The 18,839-nt window shown below is 37.9% G+C and overlaps 1 protein-coding gene across 8 annotated transcripts in view; it reads left to right on the top strand.

The window, feature by feature from the left end:
• SATB1 (SATB homeobox 1) overlaps positions 1-18,839 on the top strand; it is a 91,752-nt gene that overhangs the window by 49,687 nt on the left and 23,226 nt on the right. For all 8 annotated transcript variants that reach the window (XM_090142590.1, XM_031590207.2, XM_090142587.1 and 5 more), the window contains 2 exons: positions 7,661-7,873; positions 16,333-16,488. In XM_090142590.1, the coding sequence (XP_089998716.1) occupies positions 7,661-7,873; positions 16,333-16,488 (369 nt within the window). The remainder of the gene's footprint in view (positions 1-7,660; positions 7,874-16,332; positions 16,489-18,839) is intronic.

Here is an 18,839-nt window from a genome sequence, read left to right on the forward strand (position 1 = left end):
TACACCTGTTTTAGAAGCTAACCCTGTTATAATTTATTCTACTCTATGAATTTAACTTAATGCCATGTTGCGTGGAATTTAATCAAGCAGAAGTTATGGAAGAAATGTCAGTATACTCAGAGCAACTAATAAGATCTTAAATTTTTTTAAGTCTGTTTTTTAACAGAAAATAAAATAGAATTTCTTTATAAGAAATATATATTTTTCTAAATGTACATAAGTTTGCTTTGGATTCCACATTTTTAAACTTAGGGCTTGAGTATTTGCTCATTATTGAGTATATTAAAAATATATAATTTGCGATTCTTTTGAAATGTTGATGTTTCTCACTTGGAGAATAAAAACTGTTTCATATGCACTAGTACCAGATTTGAATCAGCATGTCATTTGTAATCATTTTGAGAAAGATTATTGCCTCAATTTTTTTTACATCCTCCTTCAGCTGAAAGAAACAAAGTCATAGGGTGAATTATCTGTAGAGCTGTGTGTGTGTGTCCATGTGTCTTTCCTCTTAACTACAGAGGAGGTTTTCAGGACCAGATTTCATGGAACACATGAACTCGTGCAACTTATCTAGGTTGGGTTCAGACAGCGTCAGTTACTGTATCTAAAAATAAGTAACAGAGATTTCTTTAATGCAGCATGTAATATTTTATCTATTGATACTGCAAGGTATTGAAATACTAATAGTTGTTTCAAGTTATTGTGGCTTACAGCTGCCATCTCACCTGAGCAAAAAGCCAAGCGAATAATTGGGAAAATAAATAATTTATTGTTTACTTCTTTCTCAGACTTGCCTAAAAGCAGTTTATTTTGTCCCAACTCCCCCTTCCAAAGCCATTTGCTCAGTTTTTGTCAGATCATTTTTCATATTGTTTTTGGTTTATCGTTCATAAACAGTATTGTTATGTAAAGTACAAGAACAATTGGTTCTGACTGGACCTTGAATTTATATGGCATTACAAAGATGCCTTACAAAGATGCTCTAGAGATGGGAGGAATGCATCAGAAGAGCCAGATTTCTAGTGAAAATACTGATTTCCAATTATTAGACATTTTTCTTACTAACAATGTTATTCTTAGTAACAACATTTTCTTAAAGTTTTATTCTTCCACAGACATTGTAACCAGCTTGGTAAAAATATACTCAAAATGACCCAAAACTAGGAGGAAATTCAAACATGAACATTGAAAAAAAATCCAGTGAAAAGAACAAAAGATATGAAATATATATATATGTAATATATTTTGGCAATATTCAACCAAATAAACTTGAAAGAACACAGAGTAGTATCCCCATATCCTACAAATTGTGTTAGCTAATCAAATTAGTATTTGCAGCTAGCTACGTAACTATCTGTAGTATTTACTATTTATTGTGGCCAACAAAGGGAATAGAAAGGAAAAATACTAGGAGCCAAGGCAATATTGGCCTCAGTATTGTGAAGAAATAAGTTATACTTTTCACATGCGAGCGAAGCCTCACTGAAACACAGAGGAGTTTGCTATAGGCACATTTCATCTTTGCAAAACTGAAAGTTGTCATTGTACCCTTAGTAACAGTTGTGTAAGTACAAGTATATGTACCTGTGTTTTTTACATAAAAACATTTAAATTTGTTCTGGTTGCTGTGCTTCAGAATTTGTCACACTTTATTCAAGGATTCATCACATCTAACTAAAATTTAGGCAACATTTATTAACTCCTGCTATTTAGAAATTATTTTTCTAATATTTATATAATATCTTTTTTTTTTTTTTTGCTAGAGCAAGTGAAAATTCATGTTTAAATTAATCTGTATTCGAAGAGAAAAAGCTAACTCAAAATACCACTGACGTTTTTTATATTGCCATAAGCATATTTGAGCCATGTCCAGGAACTGTATCGTTGGTTGTTGAAGGCAGAAGACCTTAGGAGTTCTGCACAAACAAAAGTAGTAAAAAAAAGTGATGTCTAGATATGTTCTCAAATGAGTAGAAAGATTTGCTTTCAGTGTAAAAGCTACTGAAGGAAGTCAATTATAAATTCAGAGTAAATTAGCTTAGTGTTTTGGCATTAAAAATGGACTTCATTTGAATTGGCTGAAGATGCTGGTGTACCACTTGTTTTACACACTTGTGCTTGACAGTACAACTACAGAAATTCTGATTTTTGGAGTCATGGGGGGGAGGGAGTTTTACCAACTTAGCATCATAATTCAACATTTGGCCAACGTTTTCCAGATTTTTTTATTTATGGGGGAAAATGTTACCTAGAAATATTTCTGCTTGTGCCCAGCCTAAAGGAAAGAATTAGATTAAATTACCTCTGATTGTTTTTTAATGATCATCTATTTATATGGCGAAAAAAGCTCAGCCACACCTAAGGAAATTGAAAGGGCATTCTTAATCTCTTCTTGGATAATTTTCCCCCTGCCCTTACTTTCAACATGGAAGTTTCAAAACTGTGCAGTTCTCAGGAATGTTCCTTGCAAGTTTAATCAAAGGGAAGTGCAGAAATCTGTGACTTGCAAGCACCGTACATGCACAATGGCACAATTGTAGGGAGCAGAAGTAGCTTTGGAGGCTGGAGCACCTCTCCCTGCAAGAAATCCCACAGCAGTCCTGCTAGGAAGGCTTCAGTGCACAGTGGGCTCTGAAGTTTTATTTGTCCTTCAGCAGTTGCTATTCCGGCTCACTGATTGCAAAGAAACAGACTGAATCCTGTTAGTGCCCCTTTGTAGTACCCTATGGAAAAGTTTGTTGAGTCAAGATCTGTGCAGGCAGACCCAAGTTTTGCTTCAACCTTGACTACCAAATGTGTTCACCAGTCTCTCTATTTGCTAGGGTGATTTTGATAAACTGAGCTGCAAATTCAGTCAGTTTCAGTAAGTTATATTTCAGTTAACATTCAGCAGAATTAATAGGTATAGCATATTTCCCATGCGATGGCAATGCACTGCATGGCTCAGCTTTTTCCCAGGCTCTTTGCTGGCAGAACTGGCATTTGTGGTCAGCCTGCTGGTCCGGGTGGCACTTGGCAGAAGGCATCAACTGGTAGTGTTGTGTGCCAGCCTCCCTGCAGAACACTGGCTCAGGCTGCCATGGTTTCCATTAAAGTGGGGGCTCTTCACTATGCTTGAGTCTTCTTACAAGAGCTGGAGAGGAACATCAGCATTTGTTTCTCCAAACCACCTCCAGAATCCCATACAAGTAAACAAACTCCTCTCCCATATCTGCAGAGCATTTGTAAATTCAAATATGAGCCAGGGAGTGAAAAGCCTTGGTTCCTACCAGTGTGTGTGGCATTTGACTTGGAGGCATAACTTAAACTGGTGCACAGCAGGGTGACATCTCTGTGCTATGCCAGTGAGGAGCTGTTAGTCATGGTTGTGGTTGGAACTGTAACTCTGAGTTGCCTGTCTTTGTTTGTGTACGCCTTCGACCATAACATTTGCTGCATGAGTTCAGGTTCTGCTGTACAGAGGTGAGTGACCTCCATCTCCAGCTTGGTGAAAAGTGGAGGAGTGCTTTCTGCCACTTTTGCCATGTCTGACTATTGTAATTTTTCCTCTTCCCACAAGTGACAGTTTTTCATATCAAGGTTTTTTGAGTCCTTCTCAGTGTTTCTGCCAGATACCTTTCTCTCCTCCTCCTTTTTCCTTCACCCCCATACTTGTTTAAAATATTAGCTGCCAGGATATATTGCATTTTGTTAATAGATAATGCCTCTTCTCCTATGTAAAAGCTTCTGTGTATTTAAAACTGTGCCCATACTAATTCTGGGCAACAGCTATTTCAAGGGAGAACACTTGGATGCAGTAAATGGCTCCATGTAATTTTAAAACAACATCCAAGTTTACACCAACCACCTTCTCAGGCACTTTTTTTTCTTCCACTTTGTCTTTGGCACACTTTATTTTCCAGTAAAATGAAAAATGAAGATGGATTATTCAAAATTGATAACAGTAATGGACCATCATGTAATGTTTTATTGAATTTGAGTTCTGTAAATTATGTGGTAGAGAGAAATTTGCCTGCTTAAGTATAACAGAAATTGCCACTGTATTCATATAATTCTTCGTACTGTAATTTAAGAAAAAGCACACTATCCATATCACTATTGAATAAAAGGTAAAAAGGTGCTATTACACTATCATGACAGCTCTCCTCTTGCTACTAAGCGACATAGATAAATGTGTCTGCTTATAACTTATTTGGCAGAGATCCAGGCTTGTGGGTGGAGCCTGCAAATAATCCTCCACCTGGACATGGGTCTTAAGCACCCTGCAATGAAGGCAGATAGCGTTCGAGGATGTTCTACATATTTTGGGGAGGATTTTTGGCAAATTGCATTTTTCTTCTGGAGCTTTGAAGTTCTATGAGGCTGATAAAATCTATTTGAATCAGTGATTATGTTCAAAGTGGAGACAAACTGGGGGCCAGACAGGCAGTGTTTTTGTTCATATTGGCAGACACTTTCGTTTATCTCCACTTTTAAAGAATTCATAATTAGCTTTTGAAAGCACTGATAATATTTATTGAACATTTTTGTGCAATTAGTAATGAATTATACTTGTGATAACGTGTAAACTTTCTTTTTTCAATGGCTCCTGGTAGCATCTTAAGAAAATACATTTCCAGTGTGAGAGAATAACAGGGAGGAAGAGTGAAGAGGACTCTGCCTCTGACTTTTCCTATAACCTCTGGGCCACGTAGCATTGGCTTATTATGCAACCTGAGATTCAGTATCAGGAGACGACACCAAGACTTGCAGCTTAGCAAACTGTTTCAAGCCTTGTAGAATGAATGGCAAGATATGAGGGTATTCTTTCTAGGATCTTCCCATTTTGATTCTTGTCTAACTTTCTCTGGGTGAATTTTGATGCTCAAAAAGTTGAAGCAGTAGGAACAAAGTAATATTTGGAGAAGGCATACTGTATTGTAAGACATTCCCCATGCCTTGTACTACACCATTATCTTCTGTTATTTGCACGAATATTCTGACTTTTAGGTTCAAATGCCCTCAAAGTAAACACCTCCTTACTCCTTCTTCCCATGCTATCATCTACCCTCTTCTCTCCACATCTGTGTCCTCTGCTGTGCTCCCAACTCATGCAAAGACTCACACCAGTGGTAGGGAAAAGCGAGGGGAATGAGGACTTAATGCCATTTCTAATCACCAGGAGATGTCTTGCAGGTATTGTTGTAATGACAAATGCAGGAAAAACTGAAAGCAAAACAAAAACAACAGGAAAACTTGCTTTGTTTATTTCACTACAGAGCAAAAAATTATTGAAGAAAAAAAAAAAAAGCCTTTTTCTGCCTTTTTTTCTTTAACTGCCTACTATGTGGCAAAGACCTATTCCAGTAATTCTTTTCTAGTATGTGCTAAAGCATTTTTCAAGGACATCTTCTGTGGTTGACTGTTGGTAAGGATTCTTCTCTCCTACCAGTGCAGGAGATCCTGCCAGTGCAGGATCAGTCCACTTGAGTTTAGCTTTCCTTTCTTCATTTTAATCCAGTTGTTCTCAGCACAGTAGCAGTCAGAAATCACACATTTTTACACATCAGTCATACATCTTGTGCTCTGCAGACAGCTTTGTCTTCTCTCCAGTGGCACAGAATCATTTTTGATGCTCTTTGGAGGATGGGTAGTGTAACCCTACCACTGACAAACATGACAACAGTGTGTTTTGAGTATTTAGAAGTACATAAACCATGTAGATGAGAATTTAACTTCCACATTTTGTAATAAGTTTATTGTTGAGACTAATCACTAAGAAAATTTTCAAACTTAGTATAAGTTTTAACCCAAATGATGCTTTTGTCTGTAACTCACTTATTTACCTCCTAAATAGTTTCTGCCTGGACACCAGAAAAGAGGAGGGATGAAGAATAGTGGTAAGAAAGCATTCACCAGCTTTTTATTTTTTAAAAAAATCCTCCTCCAAATTATTTTCCAGGCTCAGTGCTGGGAAGGCAGTTTGTGTTTTCCATCCCACCTTCCTTCTGTTTGTGCAGACCCATATGGAGTCTTGAGGACCAGGCTGGCCCCAACATTGTGTTTAACACCTTCATCCTCATTGCCTTGGGAGGCAGAAGAGTGATGTGGAAATGCAGAGCTCAGAATTGTGCTGGGTGCGTGCTGAGCTGCCTGAGCATGGCTGCCTGGGAGCATTGACTTTGCAGCAGCACCTCCATATGGGGCTTTTGCCTGATAAGAAAGGACTTTTTGGGATAGACAACAGCTTCCCTAGGTGCTGTGAGCATAAGAACTCCCTAGAGAAGGCAGGAGCTGATGTTTGGGCCATAGCTTTCTGTAGGAATGGATATCTTCAGTCAGAATTGTTTCTCTTAGTCTTACTGCTTCTTCTGAGTTAAAGCAGAACCCTCTCCACCTCCTTAAATGCAACATCTCTTTAGGAAAAGGACCACTGGGTTGTGTTCTTTAATACCACATTCATGTTCCCTTGTTACACTCACAGTAGAAGCCTCTCCTTGTCCCAGCATGGTAATAGCATTTATTTTCAAAAGAAACTCATGTTTGCTTTTGCAAAAATTAACAGTTTTCTTACTGCAAACCTTGTTACTTCAAGACAGCAGAGCATTTTGTACGCCTGACGTATTTAAAAGGAGAACTTGGCAGGGGGGAGACTTTAAGAACCTGTTGATGTTAAACTTCTAGTTGCATTCACAGGTTCATAAATATTTCATCTATTAGAGTAATTAGGTCTCTCAGACCTGCTCCATTGCTGAGACGTGAGATGTAGTGATTATGTAGGGAACCTGGCGTGATTTGTATGAGATGGCAGCCTGCTGTCATCTGCAGCCTGCTGCATGTGCCCTGGGTGCTGGCTTTCTTTCATTCCTAATGTTCTCTTTGGTGTATCCTTGTTGGGCTTTCACAAGGACAATGCTAATAAAAGGACTGGATGAGGGACCTACACAGCACATGCCCACGTGAAGCACAGGCAATGGACTGGGTAAGAATTAGTGTAGTCCTGATGTGGGAATGGAGATGGTGGGAGGAGAGGGACAAACCTCTCTCTTTCTTTGACAAAGCAGAGGAAGCATTCCTTCAGAGGCCAGTGGTCAGTTTTGTCACCTGTTATTAAACTCTGATATAAAACTTTCACATCTAAGTACTGCCTTATTAAAAATATGGATCTGGATCCATTAAGAAGTACTTAAAGAACATTATGAGTATATTATTATTTCAAATTAGCTGTAAGATATCACTTCTTTCAAAGAGCTGTTTAAGCTGCTAGTAACAAGGAAAGCCATTTCTTGAGGTTTGCTGTGTGCTTTGTTTGGGAAGCCTGAGAACCTTATCATGCCTCTGGACTATGTGTGTTTCATTTACTCTTAACTTCTTGTGATTGTCTGGCAGCTGTGAAAGATTTCATGGCAAGTTAAGCCAGTAAAAGGAAGGAGACCCATTAGGCAGATTCAGTTTGTGTTGTATGTAAAACAGATGCTTAATAAAATTAAGAGCACAATTGAGGCTCTCTTCTCTGTTACCTAAATTGCCATTAATATATTCCTGTGTGGAGCTAATAGTCTGTTTGGCTGTTCTCATTCCAAGCCCAGTGGAAGGAGGACTGATGAGCAGCGGCTGTGCAGGGGACAATTGTACCAGGCTAACTGTCCAGCATTTTTTCTCTTCCCCCTCCCTACAGGGCTTGCTCTCAGAAATCCTCCGAAAGGAAGAGGATCCCAAGACTGCCTCGCAGTCCTTGCTCGTAAACCTTCGGGCTATGCAGAACTTCTTGCAGCTGCCAGAAGCTGAACGAGATCGAATTTACCAGGATGAAAGGGAAAGGAGTTTGAACGCAGCCTCTGCCATGGGCCCCGCACCTCTCATAAGCACACCGCCCAGCCGGCCTCCACAAGTAAACTGCTCTCTCTGTCTTTTGCATTTGCTTGTTGTGCTTTCTTCATGTCCTGCAGGGTGATGCCTTTCTTCAAAAGAGGAAAGATTTTGCAGTCGTGTTCTTTAAACGCTCACAGAATCGTTATTTGCAGTGCATGTCACAAATTAAATTTAAGAAATGTAATGGATGATAGTAGCAGTTCATTACTAGCTATTTTCTAGTTTTAAGATAAACTCTATCCATTATGGCCCCCACAGAGTTTTTTGCTCTTTCTATTGAGACACAAGCTTTATTTGGTCTAGGATCACACTGTCTTTTATTCTCTTTATTTTTTTTTCCCTGTAATTCTCAGGTGTTGTTTTAATGTTAGAGTTTTAAACAGGAATTTTGAAGGATTTAGACCACTAAACTGAGTGGGAATGAAAGCAGAAATATGAGCACATTGTATTGCCTTTAGAATTACATTCCAGAAAACAAATAGGTTGAACCAAATGTCTAGGAGATAAGACTCCCTCCCAAAATGCTGGGGGCACCTTCATCAGATCAAGCTGTTGACAACTGGGTAACAAAACAGTCTTGCATGATCCATTGCTCTGAAAGTTTGGCATATGTGCACTATAGCTTCATTTAGTTTGTGTTCAGATGAAACTCCTATTGATTTCTGTAAAATCTGGTGCGACTTCTTTAATTCTCCCAAAATGAGAAAGTCTGTCAGAATTAATTACATAAATTCAGTGGTGCAGTCCTTGTGTCTGTCAAGCAAACTCTTGATGCTGGTTTTAGGGGGCATGAGAAATTGAGAAATGCAATTGTGAAACACTCAAAAAAAAAAAAAAAAAAAAAAAAAAAGAGTACCTTTTCTGAAATACCTGGCATTGCTTTAGCTAAAGGTTGTACCTTTACAAGAACAAAACAGATCTGATCTGGAGATATGTGGGAATGATGCTTTGCTAGGTTTGCCATACAAAGCAAGGCTTGAGAATTTTGGAGGTTTTGTGATGTTTGAGTGTATAAACACAGATCAGTTTTTTTTTAACTAAACAGGCTCAAGCATATGCCTACAACTATATTCTATATTTATTCTGAATGCTACAAATTCCTACAGATTATTCACCTGATTTCTAATGGATGCCAAGGATCATGCAAAAGTAATGAATGATGAGGACATAGGAAAAGGGAGGACAGAAGATCACTTTGACCTGCTATAGTGCTTTTCACAAGAAAAGAAAAAATATTAACAGAAAGAACAGACTGTGCTAATGGTCTAGTTTTGTTATCATTGACTGAGTTTAGTCTGTAAAATCCACTAAAGATACCCTTCAAGATAAAGTAGGAGAGTCTATTTACATAGCAATGCTTTAGCAGGAAATAGTTAAATATAGATAACTGTGTTCAAAACAACTTTTGAGTTTGGATTAATATCTGTACATACTCCCACAGCCCAGGTAATTCAGAGCAAAGGCTAACCCTCCTTCTTAACTTATCTCTTTCTACCAAGGTAATGTCTCACTTTGTCTCAAGTGGTCTTGGGCAATTTCACAGCTAAACAACAGAGTTAATTGCAGGACCTTCCAGAAGGATGTCGAGTCAGAGGTAGTCCTTGTATTGGTTTTAATTTACACTTTAAATTGTATAAATTTGCAGATTTGCAGCCTGAAAGAGAGACTTAGGGTTGTTTGTACTTTTACTGACAAGACATAAAGTCCTTTTTTTTTTCTTCTTCTTTTTTACTGTGTACTTGTTTACATTTGCATGCCATTTTTTTTTTAGTGGCATTCAGGAGTATTGTTAGTCTAATCACGACAGTTAAAAGTAGAAACTGCATACAGTTTTGTTTGGATCCTTTTTAAAAGGAAAACAGGTTAACAAGGAATCCTTATAGACTAATACTTGAGAAGTATAGAACAAAACAAGCATTTTTCTAACTACTGTATTGTTTTTTTGTCATTCAGCAAAATGTGAGCACTTTATCTCCTAGGCGGATGAGGGATGTGGAAACATCAAAGTCTGGGTGCTGCACAACTTTTAACATGTTGCCAGAATTATCCACTTATAAACACATGTAGCACTTGCCAGCTGCTAGGAAGAGTTTTGAACCCTGGGTTTGAATATTTAAATATCCATTTTAGTAGAGTAAGTACAAGACTTAATGCTAGAAGTAATAATGAAATTATTCTAATAATTGCCCTAGAAAATAAAATTTTACAAATTGTAGCAGAAATAGGAGTCAGGATTCTGCAAAATTATTAATGCAAGCTAGTTCTCTGATTGCTGCTTACCTCTACCCCACCCCAAGAAAACTGACCACAGTTTATTGAGCATTTGATATTAAAGAAATAAAACTACCAACATGATTATTACTAAAATTATTATGAGCAATTATTTAACATTCACTGCATAGAAATGCAGCATAATATTTTTCTAGCTTAGCTGTGAACTACTTGGATAGCTGTTGAAAGACAAAACAGACCATTTATCCTGACAACAGAATTTAGGCAACAGCCAGCATATTTAATATTAAGTCTTTAGACCAGTGTAACATTTGAAACAATTAAACTATGAAACCATGAAAAATGGAAGCTAATATGCCACACATGAAGGTTTATTTTGCAATTGCAAGTTATCAGTTTCAGAAGGATGTGAAAATAAACATCCTGAAAAGAATCTATTTTGCATTTTTGTGTTGCCAACTGGTGGCCAGACAGTAGAGCAGATTTAACCATTTAGCAGCTGGGCTTGTTCTGTGTGAATTTTACATACTGTTACATGCAAAAACAGAAAGCGTGACCTTGGAGGTCTGATAGGATAGTAGGAACTCACCAAGCAGAAACCCTGGTGGCTGAGTTAGAAGGAACTGCACTGAATTTATCTCATTTTTACAGCATTCTTACTAGTTGCTACTTGAGCTAATGTATCTGGATTGTTTCCAATTCTTTTTGGAAATCCTTTAAGAAGCTCTTTGTCCCCTTTACTTTTCCCTTTCTCCCTGACTTAAACAAAAAAGCAAAATCTTACTAATTTTTTTTTAATTGAAATCATTAGCCTCTAATGCGTGAGCTTTCAGAACTGTGTTTAGCCCTCTGTGCTGGTCAAGTTGTTACAGCTGTTACTATCTTACTTGATGGTGGGCTAAGTACAAAGAGACGAAGTGCGCAAGAATTTTCTCTTGGATGTTATTCACCTTACCACCTCCTGGGGCAGAATCTTGTCTGTCAGGCTCTTTCCCGGGGCAGTGAAAAGTATAAACATTCGCATCTCCATCAGGTAGGTAATGCAGGGCGATCTAATTCAACCTCTCCAACCCCCCACACCCCCTTCCCCGCCACACACCAAAAAAAAAAAAAAAAATCCTTTCTTTTTTTTAAATTTCTTTATTCATACACTTTTTCCCCTCTTCAACACCTGCCTTGAGGGTGAATAGAGTTTCCCGGGGTTGATGCTTGGGATGGCTCCTAGCATACCAGCAGATTCTTCCTTCTCCTCAACTTGGAGAAAGGATGGAGACAGGTGACCAAGTGACAGATTTGTTTTCTTTTATATGCTGATAGCTGTCCTACAGTTATGCACACTTCTTTCTCAGAACAAGTGACCTCAGTTTCAGAAGTGCTGAGGAAGAAACTATTTTTCCCCACCCATATTGCCCAAAGAAAAACTGTGCTGACTTTTGAGGTCCATCATGACCCTCTGTAAAAACAGAATATGTATAAAGTCAAGAGCAGAATACAATTTTAGCAAGCCAACTTCTTAAGAAACATCCACAAATCTTGCATGAGTTACAGTTTTGGCTGCTCAGTTTATAAAAATTTTGATTTTCATATTCTCCTGGCTTCTGACCACAAATACATATTAGAGTTTTTTCATGATAAAGCAGTTTCAGATTGCATCCCAGAGAAAGGATGTCATTCTTAAAGACTGGTACTGAGGAGGACACTGCTTTTTTGGGGCTTGAAGACCAGTGAACTTGCACACTTGTATTTCCAGGAACTGCAGATAATGCCTGCGTCACACAATTTCACGTTAGAGCCCTGGACTTCACACATCATCCATCACCACCAGCAAAATTTTAATTTTTAAATTTGAGACTTAGTTTGGTAGTCCTTGTGCCAAGTTGCACTTTAATGAAACTCAAAATGAACAAAATAATAAATGCAACCCTCTCCTTCCCCCGTGAAAACCACCATGGAGGAGAGTTAATGGAAACACTGACACTTAACTATAACTGCACTTCCAGGCGCCGCAGTAATAATGGAGTAGTAAACCTTGTCCTGATAAAAGCTGTTCTGAAAGCAACAGCATTTATTGTACCTCCTGTGCTATTTGCAGAGTAGAACTGAAAAGTAGTTTGTTTTGCCTGGAATGAACTACTTTATGAATTTTAATGTACGATGTAATATTAAAAGCTAAACCAGGATTAAAGAAGATTTTTGTTCCCAAGCTAAAACAGTACTTATGAGAATGTGTTGTAAAAGATTTTTTTTTTGTTTTAGTTTTGATGAGGAAGAAATGAACTTCCATGTTTGTGAAAACCACTTCAGATTGGTTATTCCTTCTCCAATAGCCTCTACTTTGTTAAGGAAAATGAAATGAATACTGAATTTTTTTGCCACTGTACTTGGCTTTATTTGATGAGAAGATATCTATCTAGGCAGACCAGGAGGGGACGGATGTGTTATTTTTTTTCCAGCTATTTTTAAATGATTAAATTGATTGGTGATAGGGAGATGGCCAACTGAGTTTCTGATTCTCAGAATGTTACGCTTATAAAATAATGCTCCCTTGTTCAGTTAGTATTTGCAAAATTTGATTACTATTAAAAAAAAAAAAAATAGCTAATCTACGATTTGTTTCCTAAACAGAAAATGTGGCTATATGTGTGGGTGGAGTGAGAGGTTGTGTTTAAGCATAGATAAGATGGGAGATTATGCTTTGTTTTGTTTTTCTATCCAAAATGAATACTTTTTCTACCTTCCCTCACAAGTCCTAAGGTTTGCATATTGAGGGCTTTTTGTTTCTCCGTGTTTCTTTCCCTTCCCTTCCCTTCCCTTCCCTTCCCTTCCCTTCCCTTCCCTTCCCTTCCCTTCCCTTCCCTTCCCTTCCCTTCCCTTCCCTTCCCTTCCCTTCCCTTCCCTTCCCTTCCCTTCCCTTCCCTTCCCTTCCCTTCCCTTCCCTTCCCTTCCCTTCCCTTCCCTTCCCTTCCCTTCCCTTCCCTTCCCTTCCCTTCCCTTCCCTTCCCTTCCCTTCCCTTCCCTTCCCTTCCCTTCCCTTCCCTTCCCTTCCCTTCCCTTCCCTTCCCTTCCCTTCCCTTCCCCTCTTTTTTTCTTTTTCTTTTTCTTTTTGAGGAGGAGGAGGAGGATGTTTTTTCAAGTCAGCTTCAAGCAGCCTCTAGCTTGAACTCAATTCTAAATTCAACACAGCAGGCTAGATGCTTGCTATGTATAAATTATGAAACAGTTTTATGTATGGATATTCTCCAAGAGGTTAATTAGCATTATTGCATGGAATTCATCAGACCAGAGCAGACCAATGGTCCATCTAGTCCAGTCGCAGTCTATACCTGATCTTTAAAGAGAAACTGTTAAGAAGCAGGGGAAGAATTTTTATACTTGGCCAGTGATGTAAAGTGGAGAGGGAAGGAATATGGCTGTGAACTACAACTACAACTCTCGATAATCCCCAGGCCTACCATTTTATAAATTTAAGACTTTCATTCTCCTGAAGATATGTGGGCTAATATGGCATTTTGATGCAGATATTAGTGTTTTCCGTTGTTCATTTTCCAATTCAATATCAGCAAAAGGCAATAGGGCAATATGAGCCTTTTTTTTTTTTTTTAACTTCAGTGACACATTAGATGCCATTGAGTTTATTGTCTTGTGTAAAAATAGATGTGATTTGTCAACCAGAATGAGGATTTTCAATAGTTCTCTTAGGTTAAAAGCATATCCATACTAAATTGCACGTGGAAAAGTGTAGACCAACAGTCACGATATAAATTGTCTCCAATGAGGTGTATGAGTTCTGGTTTTTAATGATCTGGCTGTTCACTCTACAGCTCATTTCAGCGTTGTATGAAGTACTACTACAACATGAAGCTGTCTTTTGAAGCTGAGTGGTAATCAAAAAGCCGACATGCTTACAGAAAAGACATTTTGATTAGGATCACAAGAGCAAATAGCTTTCTTCCCAAAATATGCCATGGCATTATACATCCTAGGACAGTACTTTTCATCCTTTTATCTTTCCCTGTGGACCTTACAAGATTAGTTACAAGTATTTCTTTTGGAAGGATAACTTCACCAAAATTTAAATCGTTGGTCCAAGAAGATGAGTTAACAAAGCCATCACTTTTCATTTTCTAATTAATTTAGCATGATTTTTACATGTTTGCAGTGACTGCTGTCTCCAGTAGTAAACTTCATGTTCCTATTGGTCATCAGTTATCTTTTAGTGAGTACATTTCATTTAAAGATTATAAAACTGCCACTGATTTTGTAATTTTCAAATTGTATCACTGTGTGGTTTTCAGGAGATGAACCTACTCTTACAATCCTATGCTAATTTGCTCAGCATGAAGCATGTGTTTCCCCACCCTGAAGTGTGAAGAAGAGGAGATTCATGGCACTGCTTCTCATGCTGCTTGTTGCCTAGTTCCTCAGACATTTTTGAGCAGCCACCGACCCAAGCTTGGCCATCCTCTGCTGCAGCATCACACATAAAATGCCACAATGCAGAAAAAGCAACTCTCCAGGTTGCTCCTGCAAGATGCCAGTTTTTTGCAGACGGAAGCATGACATTTGATAAACTCTGCTGAAATCAGGGATTTTTTTCTCCATTTTCCTTCTGATTAAGGACTCCTGATTTCAGGCACCAGAAAGGCCAGTGCCTGCCAGTAGGAGGCAGGTGGATGCGTGCACCTTGTCCTTGCTGAGGTTTCACATTTGCTGGTAATGATCATGCATTAGCAGAGCTCTGTAAATGCCTGCTAGACAAATCAGGCTCAGCAAAAGTGGCATGCACTCCCAGTTTCTAGGCTAGATTATTTTATCTTAAAAGTACCATGGAGGATAGTTAAGCTAAATTGAGCGTGACTTTTCTAGGAGTGTTGATTTTCCTAAATATGTCCCTCATCCAAAACTCTTTGCCTCTCTTGTTGTGAGACCTGTGACATGAAAGCTCATGTAGAGTGAGATTAGAAGATGAATTATTGTGTTGTCATGATTTCCCTTTGAACCCAAAGGGACTTAAGAGCACAGAAAGATGCTGACTTACACCGGATTTAACTGATAGTGAAACTGGTTTTAGATGCATCCTTGAGAGCAGGCTGAATCACCCTCTGGAATTGCCTGGCTCTGTTCATTAAACTTAGAGGTAGCTTGGATGACTAACTTGGACTAGACAGCTAACTTCCGGATGGCTAAATTAATTCAGCTCCCAACAATTTCAGTATGAACCAGCAGGTTTGAACTGAAATCTGCAGGTTTGATTTTGCATCATCACCTTGAGGGTTCTTGGCAGAAATCCAGTCTTTCGTCTCCTCTGAAGGTCCACTAATCTCAGGCAAGTGCTGCAAGAGGAGCTACTAAAGAAAGGTGCTTTCCTTAGCTGTTTAGAATATTGTAGAGATATTCTGAGGACGTTCTTAGAGAACCTGCTGATTTTTGTACCTCTCAACTGGTAGCACATAAACTACAGATGCAACAAACAGGGAAGTGGTGGTAATGTGGTTATTCTGTCTTATTTGCGTGTGTTTTTCTTTAAGCCAGGCTTCAAGAAGAATAAATAATTGAAAAAATATGTATCTGAAGTATGTAAGGGAAATTCATCAAGAATTAAGAGTTTTAAGAAAGCCTTATTTTGATTTCATGTATGATTGAAATATGCATTAATCTTAAATTATTGAATTATTGCCTTTTTTTTTTTTTTTTTTTTTCTTCCAAGGAACTGCTTAGGAATTAAACCAATCAGACAATATTTTAAAAAGTTAAATCTGAAGCAACAGATTTTCTATGTTACCATGCTATTGAGTGTACTGGATGTGAACAGTGAATATTTATTTATTTGTTTAGGTGTTTTTTTGTTTGTTTGGTTTTTGTTCTTTTAGTTATTTCAGTAGAGATTATTTTGTGCCACAGTTATAATTTCTGCTTAATTTGTGTGGGGCAAAGAAATCTCATAAAGATTCACAAGTCTCTACAAGACTGTTTGACAGGTTTGCACATAATTTGTTTTATGACATGGAAATTCACAGTGGTCAACTAATGGTAAGTATTTCAGATGCATTCACCTGTTAAAATATGCTGAATTTTCTCGTTTCCCAGTTGTCAGAATTTACAGTGCTAAGTCTTCAACAAACTGAAAGAATGTATGATCAGTATTGAATAAAAGGAAAAAAATGGTGAGGGGAACTGTTTAGGGAGGGAATGAGAGGAAAATGACTATTCCATAATGAAAATTGTCTCATAACATATATTTTACAGGTCAAAACTGCTACTATTGCTACGGAGAGGAATGGAAAAACAGAAAATAATTCCATGAACATTAATGCTTCCATTTATGATGAGATTCAGCAGGAAATGAAGAGAGCTAAGGTGTCTCAAGCACTGTTTGCAAAGGTGGCAGCAACCAAAAGCCAGGTAAAATTCATCGGGCGCAGCAGCCTTACTTTTCTCCGCATTTATTTTTGAGCTGTTTCTGTGTAATTTTTAGTGACTGGCTGTGGGTTAGGCTGATGGCACAGTGCCACAGTTTGGAGCTTCTGTAAGTCCCAGGTAGGGACTGGATACCTTTTATTCTGTAGTTAGGCAATTCTGAAAGAGTTTGTTTCATAAACCCGTAGTTGATATGGACAAGACAAAAGCTGTGTTCAGTCCATCTACAGTGGTGCTAAAGCAGACACAGAGCTTTGGTATTTTGCAGTTCTCTGTGCTGTAATGAGGAATGCCTACGTTCTGATTTTTGCTCAAATGAGTCAGAAATGGGGATCAGTGAAGCAGACCCAGTTCTGAGGATGTGCACCAGAGGTGGGGCAGAACTGTCTGTGTATAGAAAAGAAACACCTTACAGTCAGACCAGTTACATCTAAGAAAGCTTGTATAGTCTCTGTGGAATAGGATGGCTGTATGGATACCTGTGTGTGCATACACACTTATTGTACATTCTGTTTTAAGCCTTTGTTGTGTGGTTTTCTATCCTGCTTTCTTTAACTGAAGTATTTCTGTCAAGTTGAGTGGCAGGAGAGGGAAATCAGTGAGCACTTGTTGATGTGATTATCATAAGTGACATGTCCTCTGAGAAACATCACTGGAGTATGCAGAAGGATCGATGTAACTGAGAATGTACTCAAGATGCAAGTTAAGAAAACGTATAGAAAAATGGGTGCAACTAAAGCCACTGCTATGTCAACACTTGATAGAAACGGTTAAGACACCAGTGCTTGCAATCTTAAATTTTCATGTCAGATTAGTTATTAAGTCCAGGCAGTCACTTATCCTGTACTTTTCTAAAGTTTCTTCCTAGAAAACACAGCATCTTCCAGGGTAAACTGTCAGTATCAGTTAATTGTGCCTTCATTCTTGTGCTTTCAGCATTTCAATGTTGGCTTTCTTTTTAATTTTATTTGACCTTTGACTTCTATGATGTTCACATTTTGGAATTTATTCCATTTCACTGTACAAAAAGGTTGTTGTCTCTTAAGTTATATGTTGTAAGGAGCATTTAAAGGGATAGTTTGGAAATGTTATATCAAAATGATTAAACTCAAGCTGTGGACTGTAAAAATTACAGCTTTATGGGCCACATGCCTGCCTACCCTTCAATCACTGTCAAAGTGATAATTTCTACAATAATATGTTTCTTTTATTGTGGGATTCTAAACACCAAGTGCTGTTTAAACATTAAACTGAATTGTTTATGTTAGTGCTGTACTCAGTGTGTCATACATCAGGCCACTATAATCTCCCATGGAATGTAAAATTTCTGTCATGAATCATGGCTTGTATATCAGAAATTACTGTAATTTTGATTGGAAATTACAGGGCTCTCGAAATGTTTCTAATTATGATAGAATGTTACAGCAGCTCCCAACCTGTGTGCTCCTCAGATGTCTTTATTTACATGTCAAGACCAGGGGCTGGAGAACTGTCCGTTCTCTACACCTTTCCCTTCCCTTTGCTGTTCTCCACAAAACTAAGGTATGAATCTCAGCTGTTGGTCCATGTTCTTTTGATCTGAGTTTGTGTCTTACTGTATTTATTTTAGGGTGTAATCTTAAAATTTCTAGCTGGAAGAGCTCTTCCAATTCTGATTTGAAAAGAAACAGTTAATCCCTTTTAAAATCAGCATTGGAAGAACAAAAGCTTCCAAAGGATGAAGTAGGTTTTTTTTTTTTTTAGAGCATTAGTACAAAAACTTAGAATCCTGTGCAGATTGTGCTACTGGATATACTGAACAAACAAGAGAAAACAGTCCTCTTCCAATTCATTGTGGGGATTGTCTTTATTTTCAGAGATTGTTTTTTCTCCTGTATTTAAGCAAAATAATGTTAATTTATTTATTTAGCAAGATCTCAACACTGTATTTAGCCGAAGTGCAATTTTATGAAAAGCTTGCTTCACAGAAGTAACCTTGTAGGTAAACTGAATGTGTTTGATCTTCTCTTAACAGTTGAGTACTAGTCAGATAATCAATATTTATAAAAAATAATAAATAAATAAATAAAAACAAAAAATGTAGGAAAGCCACGTATAGTAAAGGAAATCTGTCATGCGAAAAAATCTGCATTGAAGCTTGTCAATAGTAAAGAAAAATATTTCTAGGGGCAAAGAAGTCTCTCTTGCATGAACTAGAGGCTTGTTCAAACATATTCTTTAACAGGATCTTATGGTTCATTGTTCTCTTTAATTTGAGGATACTGGTTTCTCACTCCAGAGTGGAGAACCTGGGATAATCACTTCCAGTTATAATACAAAGTCTGGAGAAACACATA

The sequence above is a fragment of the Phasianus colchicus genome, chromosome 6 (genome assembly GCF_987193195.1).
Source record: "Phasianus colchicus chromosome 6, bPhaCol1.hap1.1, whole genome shotgun sequence".
NCBI classification, from domain to species: domain Eukaryota; kingdom Metazoa; phylum Chordata; class Aves; order Galliformes; family Phasianidae; genus Phasianus; species Phasianus colchicus.